Raw genomic sequence first — 17,258 nt, forward strand, 5'->3', positions numbered from 1 at the left:
ACAAGTAGTTTATATGCTCACCCTCATGTAATGCGAAATATATAAGACTTCCTTGCTTAAGTTGAACACAAATTATCTCCAAATAAACTCAACTATTCACAAAGGTATTGTTTCACTTCAGAAGGCATATATTAACCCATTACAGGGTTGGATTAGTTTGATATTGGATAAATGTCCTCTTTGCCAGATAACATTAGAGCATTTTTAAATTATTCATTTTTCAAAAAAAAGAAAAAAATATATTCATCTAAGACAACATAAGGGTGTGTAAATAATGGAGTAATTTTTGGTGAACTATTCCTCCAATTAGATCAGACCGTTCTCACGGAAAGTCGTGTTATAGTCACAAAAAATTTGATTAATTTATTTGTGTCCATGGCACAAAATTAAGCTTTTTTCGTGCCTTGAGCACGAATGTCATTTCGTGTCACTCGCACAAATTTCTATAAATATTTTTCTTGTCCGTGGCACGACTTTCTGGTGTCATTTTATGTATTGTTTTTTTCCTGTTTTCTTACCATTGTCGCTTGGGGTTGGGATTAGAATCACTTTCTGTTACATTTTTAGACATCCTAACCCAAACATCAACTCTAGGCGAGAATGATTTAAAAATAGGGGAAAACAATGAGAAAACAATACATAAAATGACACGAAAAAAATTGTGACATGGACATGAAAAACTATTTATAGAAATTCGTGCTGAGTGACACGACAAAGAAATTCGTGCTCAAGGAATGAAAAGAGCTGAATTTTGTGCCATGTACACAAATAAATTTATCACATTTTTCAATAACATGACTTGCCGTGAGATCACGTTGCGTTAGGACCTCACTGTCAGAACTTTAAACAGCATTTGTTAAATAAGTCTTGAATCATATAAAAAACACCATTAGGGGCTGAACACACAAAACTCGTTTATTGCAGTTGCCTTTTTGAATGATAATCTATGGGCAGTGAGCGTATGCGTCCCGAACGCCTTGCGGTTTTTCCCGCCAGCTGCAGCACGCGCTTTTGAAGGAGCGCTGAGGGCGGAAAAGCGCTGGTTGATCCAAACAATTGTAAACCTCCGTAACCACATTGTGAGGCCCGCCTCTTCCCTCATTGGATTGGACAATGGAAAGACGCGTGCTGCGACCGGCGACAAAAACAGCAAGTGCGTATACGCTCACTGCCCATAGAATATCACTTAAAAAAGGTGCCTTCAACTGCCACAAACGCGTTTGGTGTGATTGGCCCCTTAGGTGGTTTCCTGGACAGGGCTTACCCAGTAAAATGCATGTGTGACATGCCGTAATTTAAAAACATCTTGCACTGACACATCTTAACATCAAAGCCAATGTTTGGTCTTAAGATGGACACAAGTATTGTTTTTTGTAAGGATAGTTTGTAAAAACTACTCAAATGTACTTAAATTTTAGTCTAGGAATAATCTTATCCCTGTCCGGGAAACCGCCCCTCAATGTTCCAAATGCTTCTTATAATGGAGATGATCATGCCTTATATCAGTGGCTTTCAAACTGGGGGCCGCGAGATGGTGCCAGGGGGGCCCCAGTTTTATGACATTTTATGAAATACGTTAATTTATCATGAATTCTGTGTAGTTAAACCTAAAAAATAAGGCTACTATCCAAAAGCACTACTTTTTGTATAATTTAATGTTTTTTTTTTTTTATTAAAATGTTGAGTTTTAAAAGGAATGCACCGTACACAAGGGGGGCCGCACGCTGAAAAAGTTTGGGAACCATTGCCTTAAATCATGGAGCTAAAAATATAAAAAAAAAGTTATGTAGCTTGTTGTCACACATACCCAAAACTGAATTTACAGACAACTGAAGTCGGACCTTTAAATTTTCATTTTATGCGAAATGAATTTGATTACTAAATGATGTGCATATTGAAAAGTGACTAAGAAGAAATATACATATAAATATACATCAAATAAATACAATTAAGAGTCATTATTAATAATGCAAGCATCATTAACCTGTGCATACACTTAAGACATATTGATTTAGCTTTTAATGTTTATACTGACTTTGAATGTGTACAGACTATATGATTATAAATGAGCAAAAATCACGCACACAATAACTACACACTCGAATTAAAAGACAGAAGCACTGAAGAAGTACCACACTTTGTGATTTAATATCTGTAATAAAAGTCTTCAACAAAAAATTGTTTGCCAGTATGAGGATGTAATTGTTACAGCCAGAGCCTCCCAAGCAGGAGGTTTTAAACATTCAGAATACTGAATACTTCTCACACAAACATGCTATAAAAAAAGGAAAGGCTTAGTAAACCAGATACAGCCATATTTAGTGCCGGGCTACTATCTTTACCCAGACTCTAGCCGAACTTAAACTTCAGAGGAAAATCAAACTAATGGCAATGATGAAAACGGTGTCAATATTTGCACATACAAAAATAGAACATTTGCCTTTCTGAAGACTTTGCCTTAAACTATCAAGAAGCAAACAGTATCCAGTTTTCAGTGTTATAAGAAACTATAAGGTCACTTATAGAATCTCAGCGCTGATTAACACCATCTATCTAAAGCTGTCCGAGACAAATTCAGCGGATCACTTCGGATATCGTGAACTCGTCACAGATGAAATGGGGAAAAACATACTCTGCTAGGAAACATGACGCAGAATAATTGTAAAGTTACATTATTTACAAGAACATTGAACATCTCCTTACCCAAAAACACAAAACAGACCAAACGGCAGCCAGTTTTAAATCACCTTTTAGTTCTGATCAGATAAATTACGGTGCAATTACATGTGATTAAGATTTTAAAATTTTGGTCGAGACTTTCCAAACGATTGCTGCTCTTAAAAGACGTTTAATTTTTAAAAGTGCGATAGATAACCTGTGTACGTGCCGGAGTTACATCTATGAGAAAGTGTTCCTAGCCATGCTGAGCACGAGACGGACATAAACAGTCGATATCTTACAACCTAAACGGCAAACAAATATGCTAGCTCAACAACTGGTGCAATAAGCACTCGAAATGATTTCCTAAACTACCCGAAGGGATTTTGTATATTCAGAGTTGAAAAAAAGTACTAGCAGGCAGAGGTAGGCTTTGAAGCTCATTGTGAGCCATAAAAACTACCTTTAAACAAAACTTCGATTGCTAGCTACTGACTCTGTGCTTGTACGTTCACTGTTAGTGAAACGAAGTTCCCTCTTTTTTTTGCGTGTGAGAAAGTGGATGGGCATTTTCTTACAAGTATAACCTTACAAGTATGAGCCACTTCCACTCCATGTGCGTTAAATTATGGAGAAAAAAGATAAGACACACTACTCAAAGCGTTTTTATCAAGCGAGACTCTCTCATTCAAAAATCTTCAAGATTATATTCCATTGAAATAAATCAAATCTAATAAATAAAAGGTCTGAGAGACATTTCGGCTCTGGGGTCTGACTGGCCTCTCTGCAAGGGTGTGAAAAAAAGAGTCTTACCACAAACAAAACTCCACAAATAAGGTAACAACTAGATTTAATAAATTAATACACATTTAGTCTTTTTTTTAAAGAGCGAGACTTTCTTATTAAATCCACGGTTGCCTGCCTTTAGGGTTTCACGCTTTCCCCTCATTTATATACATGGCTTTGTTGCCCCTTTTTGCTGGCAGGATGAGAGAGAGGCCAAAGGTCAGTTTTTAGAGTCCTAGTAGAGGTGACGCGTACGGACGCACACGTCACAGGAAAGCAGGGAGAGCGGGAAAGGAAGGCCCGTTCAGTCATTCACGCAACACATGCTTGATCATTCTCACAAAAACAGCAATGCCCATTTTTTCTCAAGCTCTTTACTCCTGCATTGAACTGCTTTGTGTGGTGGTGCTGGCCTTGCCAGCTTTGCGTTCATAATTTACAAGTCTCTGTCCAACAAGGTACCTGCAAAGGGGAAGAAGAATAAAGACACATTAATACAAAATAATCAGAGCAAACATAAAGACATAGGTGGGATAATTCTGGACACTAGCAATACTAAAAACTATAGACAACGCAACACTAACTTTTAGGGATGCACCGATACAAAATTTCTGTGCCAATGCAGATTTTTGATTACTACTTGAATGATATCTACCGATACTGATAGTTTGCTTTTTACTCCTTGTTTAAATTTGTCATGAAATCCTAGAAGTATAGAGAACACAAACTGCAACTCATTGTGACCCAATTCAAAATAAATCACACAGCATGTGTTTTTCCGGCCATTTTGATCACTAGGATATAATCTGCCCTGATCATTGGCTATTTTTAAACAATCAGCCATGTCCGATTGAAAATGTGCCTTTATCTGTCAATACCAGATTAACTAGTAATACAGCTGCAACTTTTTTAGTGACATGTTGGGAAAACTTAAGCTTAAAGGAATATTCCATTTTCTTAAAAGAAAAATCCAGATAATTTACTCACCACCATGTCATCCAAAATGTTGATGTCTTTCTTTGTTCAGTCGAGAAGAAATTATGTTTTTTGAGGAAAACATTGCAGGATTTTTCTCATTTTAATTGACTTTAATAGAGCCCAACATTTAATACTTAACTCAACACTTAAGAGTTTTTTTCAACAGAGTTTCAAAGGACTATAAACGATCCCAAACGAGGCATAAGTGTCTTATCTAGCAAAATGATTGTCATTTTTGACAAGAAAAATAAACAATATGCACTTTTAAATCACAACTTCTCGTCTAGATCCCGTCGTGATGCGCCAGCGTGACCCGACGGAATACGTCATGACGTCAAGAGGTCACAGAGGACGAACGCAAAACTCGTTGTTGTATGTCAACTGATACTAATTAATGTCTTTGTGTCAGTTTATTGTTTAAAATGGTCGTTTTATATATGTAACACGTGAACTCCCTACGTCACTACGCATTTACGTTAGGTTGCGCTGGACCGGACCTAGACGAAAAGTTGTGGTTTAAAAGAGCATATTTTTTATTTTTCTTGTCAAAAATGACAATCGTTCCGCTAGACAAGACCCCCACGCCCGCCTGGGATCGTTCACAGTCCCTTGAAACTCCGCTGAACAAAACTGCTACATGTTGAGCCAAGTGTTAAGTGTTGGTGTCCATTAAAGTCCATTAAAATGAGAAAAATCCTGCACTGTTTTCCTCAAAAAAACATAATTTCTTCTCGACTGAATAAAGATGGCGGTGAGTAAATTATCTGGATTTTTCTTTTAAGAAAATGGAATATTCCCCTAAGAAGCAAAATTCATGGTAAGTTTATGACAAGTTTAATTGTTGGCTGGAAAAACATTGTTTTATTGTGACCCCAGTAAGCGATTTTAAAGATATTACTCTTCCCCCATTGAACTAGATAGACTTGGGTCTTTCATGACTGAATAGCTGCCCAAAAGCATTGCAAAAAAGGCCTCTGAGTGATGTGACTACTTGAAAGGGACTTTTGCAATAACTCACTTGTCGTTTTTGATGTGCTCATAAAGGCGCTTGAATTGTCGAATTTGAAAAGAGAGGATTCCCATCAGCACCACCACCATCAGAAGGAAAGGATAGATTCTCCTCTGCACCAGATTCTGCATCTCCATGGTGACCCCTATTCAAAAGATGAGAAGGTTTTAGACCAGACTATCACAATAAATTATGAGTATACCGATATCAGCAGCTCCTTTCTGGCTCGCTGGCTTTTACGCAGGAGTCAAACATCTTAAAGGGACAGTTCACCCAAAAATGAAAATTGTGTCATCACTTACTCTCATGTTGTTCTAAACCTGTATACATTTCTTTGTTCTGTCATGTTAAAAGTGCTGCCGCGAATAGTCAATGTAATCGACCATGAAAATTTGTAGACGCCATTTTTTTTTTTTAGTCGAGGAGTCCCATATTTCTTTTTCTCCCATCTCAAACGGCTCACTGTAATTCCCAATACACCAGTCTGTGCGCACCCTGCTGGTTAATCTGCTATGCTATCATCTTTCTTCCCTCTCCCCCTGCATTCACAACATTGATTTTGAAAAATGGCGGTGGCAGGTGAGTCTATGGAATCAGGATCGAAAGCTTCCAAAGTATAAAAGTATTTTAAGCCAAGTTGTGATAAAAGAGTGGTCTGTTACACTGTGCCAAATGTCGCTGGCTTATCATGGGAGCACAAATACAATGCACGAGCATCTCAAACGAAAGCACTCGGTAGTTATTGACGATGCCCCTAAAGAGAAGAAAAGGACAACGTAAGTATATGATTATTAAATGAAACGGCGAGCTAGTCTGTACTGTTTATTAACTCTTGAGAAGTCCAATGACTGTCTTTGGATGTTAAAGGCAATCAGTGTTTCCCATACATTGATTTGTTCATGGCGGCCCGCCACGAATAGATTTTTTCATGATTCCCATTTTTATTTTACTATTTTAAATGGCTCAATTCATTGTTCATCTCCCTCCTCTCTCTCATGTTGTTTGCAGCACCTCGACAGTGCACGCCTCTCTCTCACATGACAATGAAAAGGTGGCAGTGTTTTCAATGTACGTTTCTCTGTATACTTTATTTTTTGCTTAAACCTCAACAGTCACGGATGTTACTGACAAAGACGACTGATCGAGACTTAACATGACTTATGATGCGGTATGCCCGTGCACATGTTCTGAAGTCTGTGGAACAACAACGACAACAACAAGTGTATTCCCTCATATTTCTGAATTTGCAGCGAATTGTCTGCGCTATATCACTCGCATTTAAAATGGCTCAAAACAAAACAACAATTATGAGAAGAGCAACAGCAGTAAAGCTTCAATGTAAATTTATGGTGATTTTGTCAGACGATGTCGTGTATTTAAATAAGGATTTTAGCAGCAGTTAAAGGAACAGCTGGTTGGATTAAACACGAGGTGTAATGGGTCGTGTTTAGTCCCTATTTTATAGGCTACTCGTTTTATGTCTGACAACAGAACAGATATGTAAAAATAGCATTCCGTTGTGTTAAAATGCAATATAATGTGATAGATCAAAGAGTAGAAGTGAAAAATTTCATATTTCTGTTAAGCAACTACTTTGAACTGGAAATTTTTTATTATTTTTTATATTGTTTACATTGTCATTTTTTATTTGGTAACATTTAAGTTATTTATATTGTTTATGACACAGGAGAGTTCAAAATAAAATCAAATACAATGAAATGACAAACACTTGATTTTTTTTTTTTTTAAATTGTCGTTTAGATTAGTCGACTAATCCAAAGATTAGTCATTAGAAAATGAGTCGTTAGTGGCAGCACTATGTTAAATAGGTACTGAAATAGACTGATTCAGTGACCAGAAGTTGTGTTGCTAAATAAGTATTTAAGTGTCTATCACATTATATCAGTGCTATATACCTGCAAAATTAAACAAAAAACACGAAAAAATCAACACAAAACAAGACAAGACAACAAAAAACCAAGACAAAAAAAACAAGACAAGACAAAAAAAGAAGGCAAAACAAGACGGGACAAAACAAAAAAAAGTCAAAACAATATAAGACAAAATAAAACAAAAAACAAACAAAATACAATGTACAGTGTCACAGAAAACATCAGCCTGATGGCTTTCAAGTGGTTAGTTTTTGTTGACAACATGTATTTGGACTTTATTTTTTACTAATGCAACATCTAAATAATGGCTAAACTACTCAACCCAGTCTATCTGAAAGTTAATTTGGAAGGATGTTACAATTACAATAAAAACTTCAGGCTAACACCTTCATTGCTTCTACTTACCAAGAAGGGGGACGATGCCTACAGCGATCACATAGGGGACGCAGAGAGAAAGCAGCAGTACGGCGATGACTGGTGCAGCCAGCTTCCTGATGATGAAGTGAAGGTCGATGTTCCTGATCCCATTGGCATAAACCTGCAGAAGAGAAAATCGTTCGGTCAAGAAGTAAATCTGTCCGCTCAACCATCTAGAGCGGTAATAACACAGCCGAGATTGAGAACAAAATGATAGTCACTCACCTGCTCGATAACGGTCTTCAGCCACCACTGGGGACCCATGAGGGTGATGGCAGCAATGATTTTGGCATGCAGCACTCCTAAGGCCCAGTCCTTAACCACACAACAGAGACAAATAGAGTCAATACTTTAGAGAACAGCGAGCTGTCAGTTTCTGACACGGTCAGGCCTCTGTGCCCCATTACAGCCTTTAGAAATCAAGTTGATCAAGCACAAGGATTGGATTTAGACGGGGAAAGCAGTCTTTGAAAAACTGTACTGGGTTCTGGCGGAAATCCAGATTTTTCTGTTTTCTGGTACATCACTGACAGACCTCATTAGCTCAAACACAAGCACGAAAGGTCAGATAAAGAGAGGACATGTCAGCTGAGAATAACGTCGGGTCAACTCAATGTTCTTTGTAAACCGTATTTGTTTGTAAATGGACTAGCAATGCTGTTGATTAAAATCTGTTGATTGACAGGACACTGGACGGATTCAATTCCAGACCCGAGTTCACGAGTCGATTCAAAATAATTGGCTTAGTTATTTGCGCAAGAATTTGACTATGCTGATTAGTTTTCAGTAGCAGAAAGTGAAAACACAATAAAAGACATGTTTATTTTGTTGTCTTTTTAAAGTACACTGTCTTTTTCTCTTCACATGCTATTCAGACTGCAAAACCTGAAGTCAACAAGGTAAATGTAATGTTTTTGTTTTGCCTTTGCCCTGTAGATTCAATAGCAGTGCAATGGTGCAGAAAACACCAGACAGTCTTAGAATTCAAAATTTTGTTGGACAGCCACTAAAGCCTCCTTTACCCCTGGTACTAACAGGCGTTTTATTCCTATAACATTTTTATATTTGATAGCTGGATTACATCTAAACCTTGCATTTCAACGAGTTTCAAGTGTGATCAGATAAAAATGTAAGAGCCAAATGCAAACTACAAGAAAGGAGTGCGTGTTGGTATCAGACTGTTGGTATCGTCGCATTTCCCTTGCATAGCACGGCCCGGTAGAGCTCACTTTTGGGGGTTTTCCACTGGGTACAATACCTAACACCTTTTTAGTACCACCTTAGTTGAAGTTCCAAGCAAGCTGTATTGATACTAAATTGTGACGTGTAACACTGCAGACCACTGATTGGTCAGAGAGAATCGTCAAGTGTACAAGTTCACAAACTCCCTTTTAGCGGTGAAAAAACATCCACAAGAGAATCAAAAATACCATTCAATCAATATGCGCCATCGCTCCCGTGTTGTGCGTTTGTTTGTATCGCGTTTTTGATGATGTCACGCATTAGAGGTGGAGCAACTGTAAGGGGTTGTGCACACCAAAGCTTTTAAATGCGCTTGAAAACGGCAGGCGGATGGCGAATGCTGAGCTTTCAGTGGAAACAGTTGAAAACATATGCCGGCGCAGGCGTAAAACCTTTAGGGGCGGATTATCCAGACAGTGATTAGCTTGAGCCAGGACTAGGCCTTAGTTTAATTAGGAAGTATAACTAGTTTTAACAAACATACCTTACTAAAAACATTACTTGTGTGCATTTTGAGGCAAAACAAAGGGCACTGATGTATTTTAAGATATGTCAGTGCAAGTTGGTTTCAGTCTGGACAGCTCTTAAAATCTTTTTAGTCTAGGACTAGTCTAATCCCTGTCCGGGAAACCGCCCCCTTGGTGTCCACAGCCACTCAGCGTTGAGTGCAGAAAAAACGCCAACTGCCGGCTTTCAGCGTGGAAACACCAAGAGGAAACACCAGCTGCTGGCTTTTTTTTTTATAATGCTGTGCTTCCATTGGAAACAATTGAAAACATACGCCGGCGTAAAACCTTTGGTGTGCTTGCCCCTTAAGTCTATTCTGAATTATTAAGTCTGAAGCGGTGCTAAACTGCAGTGGAAAAGCAAACCGAGCGAGCCAAGTCAGACCACACAAATGGAAAAACGACTCATCACTGTAGGTACACGCCTGAAATGCATTCTCGCACAACTTTATTAACAGGAAAAGGCTTATGGTGTCTTACCTGCCAGGGGTAGAAAAGAGGCGTCTGATCGAGAGGAACTCTAAGAGGAGCTACAATCACCAGCTCAAACAGCAATCCCAAGAGAAGAGGGATGACTCCAGCCAAAAGCACTGCCACGATCAGTGTCTTCATGATCTAAACACACAAACAAACAGTTCAGAAACTGTCATCACGGTATCATCAAACATTCTAGCAGGTTTTACCAATGCAAATTTTATTCAAAAGGGTTTTATGCTGCACCAAAAATCATCCTTTGGGCTTATAATAAATTTGAACCTTGACAAATGGGGTAAAGCTCTCTAGAGGACTTTTGTGTGCATGTATACTAAACACTGACTACTGTTGAAGACCCAATAAAATGCATATCTTTGTTTGATGCGTTGACAATTTCCACTGAAACAGTAAGGTAGGCGGGACATATTCAGTGGTCCCTCCCTCTTTCAAAATAGGCAAAAGCATTTAGTTTACCTTCCAGCCAAGAATCTGATGAGAAGCAGAAGTGCAGAATGATAAAGTGAAAGACTAAGTTTTTTGAATGCTTTTAGCTTCTTAATGCAAATTTGATCTGTAAGGGATAATGTTTAGGCAGCTGGTTATTATCGCAGAAATAAGCCCTGACAGTGGGATCAGGTTCTTGTATCGCACTGATGGGGCTTATTTCACAATAACAACCGGCTACCTGTTCATTATCACGCTTATTACACGGCTATTTATCTTATAGGTAAGGCAAGGAACAGTAAATATTGATTTGAAACATTTTATTTGCTAATTTTCAACAAATGCAGACCATTTGCGAGGAAAACTTGTCTTAAGACTTTACTTTTTCTTGTTTACTTTATCGAAAACAAGTAAACAAGATGTTTAAATGTCACAAACACACTATTTGTTTAATAATGTGTAAATATAATCTTATGTATGTTTTTAAAATATATTTATATTTCTTAAATTTTTGTGTAATATTAAACTGTCAAAATGATTTGCAGCTTCTGGGTTGCCATCATTTATTAGTTTTGAGCGGTTGTTTTCTGGGAATAACAAACCTGCAAATGTTGAGACTAGCCAATCAGGATCAAGCCGTGTAATAAATACATATAAAATACTGTATATTCATATTTAAATCCATGAAATTTCAGTTTTGAATTTATGGCGACTTTAATACTGTTACAAAGGCTTAGCTTGCTATGACTGATCTACTTAAAAACTCACACAGAACAGAATGTCAAATTTATTAAATAAAACAAATTACACCATTAAATGAATTTATTAACAGCTAACTTAGCCCTTGAAACTCATTAGAGAGTTTTCCAGACAGGGTTTAGATTAATCCAGGACTAGGCCTTAATCATATTAGGATATTTAAGTAGTATTTTCAAACATATCTCAAAAAAAACAATACTGGTGTGCATCTTGAGAAAAATAAATAAAAGTCAGTGCAAGTCGTTTTTCAAATTAAGGCACCTCAAACATGTATTTTAGTCTGGGACTAGTTTAAACCTTGTCAGGGAAACCGTCCCATTATGATATAACCACAATGCCCTCCTCTCTTAAAGGATAATTCCGGTATTTAATCATCAACGAACACCATGAACCACTCGGTGAGTAGTACAGTTTTGAAAATGAATGTTAAGTGTTGTTTTAATGACATTTTGTGCATGGCCATTGACTTCCATTCTGAAGCAGTCAAGAGACGCTTCTAAATGAGTCGAAAAGTCAAGACACGACCTATTGTCAAAATTTCTGTGTCCATCACTGTAGTTCATCCAAAACAAACCAGAAATGAGACTCAAAGTGTTAAATACCGGAATTATCCTTTAAATACTGAATTTCTTGAATAATTACCATGAGGGTCCACTCTTGAACCTTGAGTAGGATGACCCTACGACCCTGAGGCATCCAGGCCAGTAACACTGTGATGGCTCTGATGGACAGCCAGCATACATACAGTCCACAAGCGGCAGTGTACAGCTCATGGATCTTAGCACTGCCCGTCCAGAACGACATCAGCCAACGGCCCGTAAACACTGGTAAACATAGGCAAAAAATAAGACAGGAAGTGTTACCATCATCATAGAGCACAGCAAATATTAATATGGATCAATACAAATACATGTAGGACAATTAGACTGATAAGAATTGAAAATGTGTTGGTCTCTAACCTGGTAAAGTGAGACACACCAAGCTTGCCACAAGCAACGTCACGCACATGAACAATATCAACAACACGATCTGTAAAGGGGGACAAAACAGTAAATAAACACCTGAAAGTTATATGATGACTTTTTTAGGCAGAACAATCAAAGAATGAGTCGTACCCTCAGAGGAAATTTCATGGGACGGTGATAGGGCTGAAAGCCCACAGGGCCACCCTGCTGCAGTATGGCCTGGTGGGCAGCATGCAGCCCCTCTCCCACTACAGGGATAGCATTGTTACGAGCCTGCTGGTTGTTGTTGGCCTGCTGGTTGGCATTGTTATCATTTTCCTCCTGGTCTCCCAGCAAATATGAATGTAAATCTCTGAAAGGTGACAGAAAGTTTGAGTTTTAGAGCGATGGACACATTTTATAACAAAGAGAATACATAAACAGCTGTTAAATCAAGTTAAATGCACACCATTGACAAACTTATGAACATGTCCTCGCTCTTGTTTATCATATATTTACGGTTAAAATGGGCATATTTTCAGGAGCCGGTGTAAAAGTGTTAAACTATTCACTTTAACAAATCCATCTCTAAAAACGTAAAACATGTTACTAAAAACACTTGAGTTCAGAGAGTTTGATGTAAACTGAAAAAAAAAGTAGAATTTACTTGACTTTTTCATGAAAAGTAGTCATGCAAAAACCAAGTTAAGTAAAATTACACTAGTGCTGCCTCACGATTAGTCGCGACTAATCGTTTGCAGAATTCAAGTTTTTGTTTACATAATATATGTTGGTGTACTGTGTATAATAATTATGTATAAATTCAAACACAAACACACACATGCATGTATATATTTAATAAATATTTGCATGTGTATATAAAGTTTTATATTTTTATATAATTTATATTATATATAAATATATATAAATATAAATATTTATTATATAAATATATATTTTTCTTTAAATTATACATGCATGTGTATGTATTTATTTATACATAATTATTATACATAGTACACCAACATATATTATGTAAACAAAAACTTTTATTCTGCAAACGATTAGTCGCGACTAATCGTAAGGTAGCACTAAATTACACTGTGAAAAATATGTGATATTACTTAAAAATATTATATACAATATTGGTTACCCAAATATCTTTAAGTACTTTTAAAAGCTTACTTCTTTAATGGAATCTTCTTGATTTAATAATGTAAAATTACCTTAACACATTTACTAATATATGAGTAACGGGGTAAGTTGATTTGAGACTCACAGCAGATAGCCAGCAGTTACTGTCCAGGCTCGCACCAGACCTTTGAGCCACTGCCGCGTGTGACCCTGCTCCAACAATGCAGGAAGAACAACTTGCAGCAACAGTAGCTCAAGAGATAACTCACTCACTGGAGCATCACTGAGAATGAGAGAGAGAAAGAGCAAAAGAGAGATATTTGTTAACATAGACAAAATATTTGCATTGAGTTAAGTCATGACTTTCTACATATGTGACTCCTTTAAAGGGTTAGTTCACCCCAAAATGATAATTTCACGAGCAGACTACGGCACATGCTCAAAAGTGTTCTCGTCACTTCATAATATTATTATTGAGCTACTGATGGTCCTTATTAACAATTTCTTGCATTCTTTCCTAGGGAAAAGAATAAGGGTGCATCTATATATCGTCTGATGATGCTTGCTATGCTTCTCAATGAATTACGGTGAAATGCCGCTACATCCAAAAGCCAGAGGGCGCTCTTGTGCAGAAACTCAATATGCGCTGTAGATGAAAAACCATACACACCCAGCTCCAGGAAATGTCTTAAGGATATATTTATATTGCTGTTCTTCAAACCTTTTCAGGTATTTTTATGATAATAAAGAATATGTATAATGATTATGTTTGACGGTGTTGCTTTTTCAAATGCATGTCATAAACGACTCAAACTAACAGTGATTTCAGATCGATAAGGACTTACTGATCAAAAGCCAAAGTACATGAAATAGCTGTGAATAAGATCGGCTGTGCAATTCAGCATAGTTATCGGCCACATATTATGAGTGTATATCGGCATTTATTGGTGCACCCCTTGAAAAGAATTGTGAAACTAACTGAAGTCAATGGGACAGACAGAAGCCTCCTTGTTTTCATCAAAAATATCTAAAAATGTGTTCTGAAGACAATTGAACGACACAGGGGTACGTGATTTATGATGAAATTATCATTTTGGGGTGAACTATCCTTTAAAAGGTACATTCACATTATAAACGACTTTGTCGCTATGTGTCACTCGTCTCCTTCAAAAGAGGCGTTTCTATATCTGGTTGTCATAAATGAGTAACATCCACAATTGACGAGAGACTTGTGAGCTGAACTCCCCTGCTTCGTTCTCATTGGTAGTCGCTCCCAAATGTCACTCATAATTTCCATAAAGCTAAACATTTCTCAACTTTGTCGCCAACATTTACTGTCGCTCTTGTAGCCGGAAGTCACCAAGCTTCCATTGAAATCAATGAGATCGTGTTGCTCTGCTAGTCTAAATGCAGCTTCAGTCGTGACCATTTTGTCATGGCTTTCTACATATGTGACCCCTTTATACAAATTAAGTAGCAATAAGCAACTCTAGGACGAATTAAGGACGGTACACATCTCAGAAAACTTACAAATAAAGATTAATTTAATTGCTACATGGGATCACTAATGTGCTTATTCTTATGAAAAAACTCAAATTCGACCAAAATCGCACATTTTTCAATTTAATTGTCTATAGCTTAAATTTAGACTGTGTGCATTCCAACTCATTTAGACAACGGGGGTCACATATTTCTTCCACAAGGATGTATGATGACTTGTTTGATGAATAATGTGAAATTCACCAGACATACGCTGCAGTCTTTATGGGTGCGTTCACACGACAAAATTTCGGGAGTGACAACCGTATTTACTTACAGGTGTGAGTCTGGAAGTGTCCTGTTCAGACAGCAAATTAAAGACACAAATAGAACACTGCCTGTATGAACGAGCAACCGACCTCAAACCCGTATGCTAGATACACACGGCGCCTGTAACCATAGTGACGGACGAATATATTAAAAAAAGTATTATTTATGCAATGGGCAAACTTTATTTATGTAATTAACAAAAACAGCTGGCTGGTGTAACGCTTACCATTGTGCAGAGAAAAATAAACAAGGGTGGTTCCTTATTAAAGTTTTAATTTCCAAAATGAATGAACATAAAATCAGTTTCAGCAACTGCACGTTTTACCAAAGCAGATATATACAATATAAAAGTAATCATAATGACTTTTTGCAAGAAATCAAACTTTATTTAAACCATTAACGCAGCCAAATAGGAAGGAAGTGCGCCTACGCTCCCGCTCTGTAGGTGGCGCAGAGAGTATGGCCTACCAACCGCAGGCAAAACCAGCCTCTTAGCGCCACCTAAAGAGCGGGAGTGTAAAAAGCGCACTTTATATGTTGCCACAGTTCTGTATGGATGCTAATAATGTTGTAAATAACGTTCAATATCCTGCAAAAACCGACCGATTTGCTTCACAAGCAGCAAAAAATGTCACCAGGAGTCATGGAGATTACTTTTGTATTGGATATATCTGCTTTTTGACCTCTCAAAGTGACGCATATTTTGCCTTGCATGATATGAATCAGAGATGGGTTTTTTTTGCAAAATATCTTCTTTATTGCTCTACTGAAGATAAAAGGTGAGTAAATAAACAGCTAATTTTTATATCCCTTTTATTATACAGTTAACATTATATTAATCGTCCACTTTTAAAGTTTATATATCTCACTTACTTGGCTGCACGCAATTTTATGTGTAATGTAATATGTTCTGTGGCGTCTATGAAGGTAATATAATATCACATAAACCTTATGGAGCAATTCTGCTGCGTAGCTTGCAGTCATTTTCATGCACTGTAACGTTTTCTTAACACAAAGAGCAACAAATGACGTGACAGACAACTGGTTGTCCAGTAGGGCTGCAATGATTCGTCGACGTTGTCGACAAAAATCGATAATAGAAATAGTCGACAATGAATATCATTGTCGACGTTGTCGCCAGACATGTTTTTTTTTCGACCGAGTGAGGCATCTCTCTTCATTACAATCTCTGCCGAGAGTCGCACATGCGAATTAGCTTCTCTGCTCAGCGATAACACACAGAAATGGCAGCGTCCAACGTAGCAGCTGCGCGTACCAAAACATCTGAGGTTTGGGAGCATTTTAGCCTGGATACGGCGAATAAAAAGATTACCTGCATGGTTTTCAGAGCAGTCTTTGCATTTCACGGCAGCACCTCGGTCATGCACGAACATTTAAAGAGAAAGCACGTCGGACAGTTGAATGAAACAGAGTTTGACTCGCCTCGGTAAGATTTAAATAACATGGAAGCCAATACGTTTTGTTTTGGATGTACATTGTACATTTTATATGCGTATTTTCGCTTTAATAAATAAATAAATAAAGGATTTAACGTTATGCCCGACTGTGCCTGACAAAATTTTAAATTAAATGCATGCAGTCTGAAGAAGAGAGCCACGGACGCCTTTCTGCAAAAGAAGCAGACGTGCACCCCACAACAGGCGAATGCCCTCACTGAGTATATATATATATATATATATATATATATATATATATATATATAACTCTTTTTTTTTTCAGAAATCTCGTTTTTTGGTTGTGCATTCAAATTAATATAAATTCAACTGCAGTTGATTTGTTTTGATTTAAACCTTCAAAACTTAAAAAATACAGCATATATATATTTATATATATATATATAAATATTAGGGCTGTCAAAATAAACGCGTTAACGCAAATTCATTTTAACGGCACTAATTTTATTAACGCGCGATTAACGCAACACGCAATTTCTGTTTGACCCACAGCTGGATGAATTGAGAAGCAGCAAGTAACCGGCGCTGTCTAGAGTCGGAGCTTTTCATAAAAATAAGAACATTAAGCTCTCGTCTAGCGAATCCAATGCTCTAAATGGTCATTAAACATCTAAAATTATCTTTATCTGCACGTTTCCTGAGAGGTGTACCGTCCCAAATCCATATAAAGCAAAGATGCGTCTTCTTTCACTTTTTAGTTTCGTTTTTAAAGCATTCAGAAATGATAGAAA

At 37.3% G+C, this 17,258-nt stretch overlaps 1 protein-coding gene across 1 annotated transcript in view; it reads right to left on the reverse strand.

The window, feature by feature from the left end:
• Positions 1–2,129: 2,129 nt before the first annotated feature.
• marchf6 (membrane-associated ring finger (C3HC4) 6) overlaps positions 2,130–17,258 on the reverse strand; it is a 37,978-nt gene continuing 22,849 nt past the window's right edge. Inside the window, exons 18-27 of the mRNA XM_073874962.1 lie at positions 13,389–13,526; positions 12,281–12,482; positions 12,125–12,194; positions 11,808–11,989; positions 10,437–10,451; positions 9,969–10,103; positions 7,966–8,055; positions 7,729–7,861; positions 5,441–5,576; positions 2,130–3,906 (exon numbers count right to left, since the gene is read on the reverse strand). Of these exons, the coding sequence (XP_073731063.1) occupies positions 3,819–3,906; positions 5,441–5,576; positions 7,729–7,861; positions 7,966–8,055; positions 9,969–10,103; positions 10,437–10,451; positions 11,808–11,989; positions 12,125–12,194; positions 12,281–12,482; positions 13,389–13,526 (1,189 nt within the window). The 3' untranslated portion in view covers positions 2,130–3,818. The remainder of the gene's footprint in view (positions 3,907–5,440; positions 5,577–7,728; positions 7,862–7,965; positions 8,056–9,968; positions 10,104–10,436; positions 10,452–11,807; positions 11,990–12,124; positions 12,195–12,280; positions 12,483–13,388; positions 13,527–17,258) is intronic.

The sequence above is a fragment of the Misgurnus anguillicaudatus genome, chromosome 2, assembly GCF_027580225.2.
Source record: "Misgurnus anguillicaudatus chromosome 2, ASM2758022v2, whole genome shotgun sequence".
Lineage (NCBI taxonomy): Eukaryota > Metazoa > Chordata > Actinopteri > Cypriniformes > Cobitidae > Misgurnus > Misgurnus anguillicaudatus.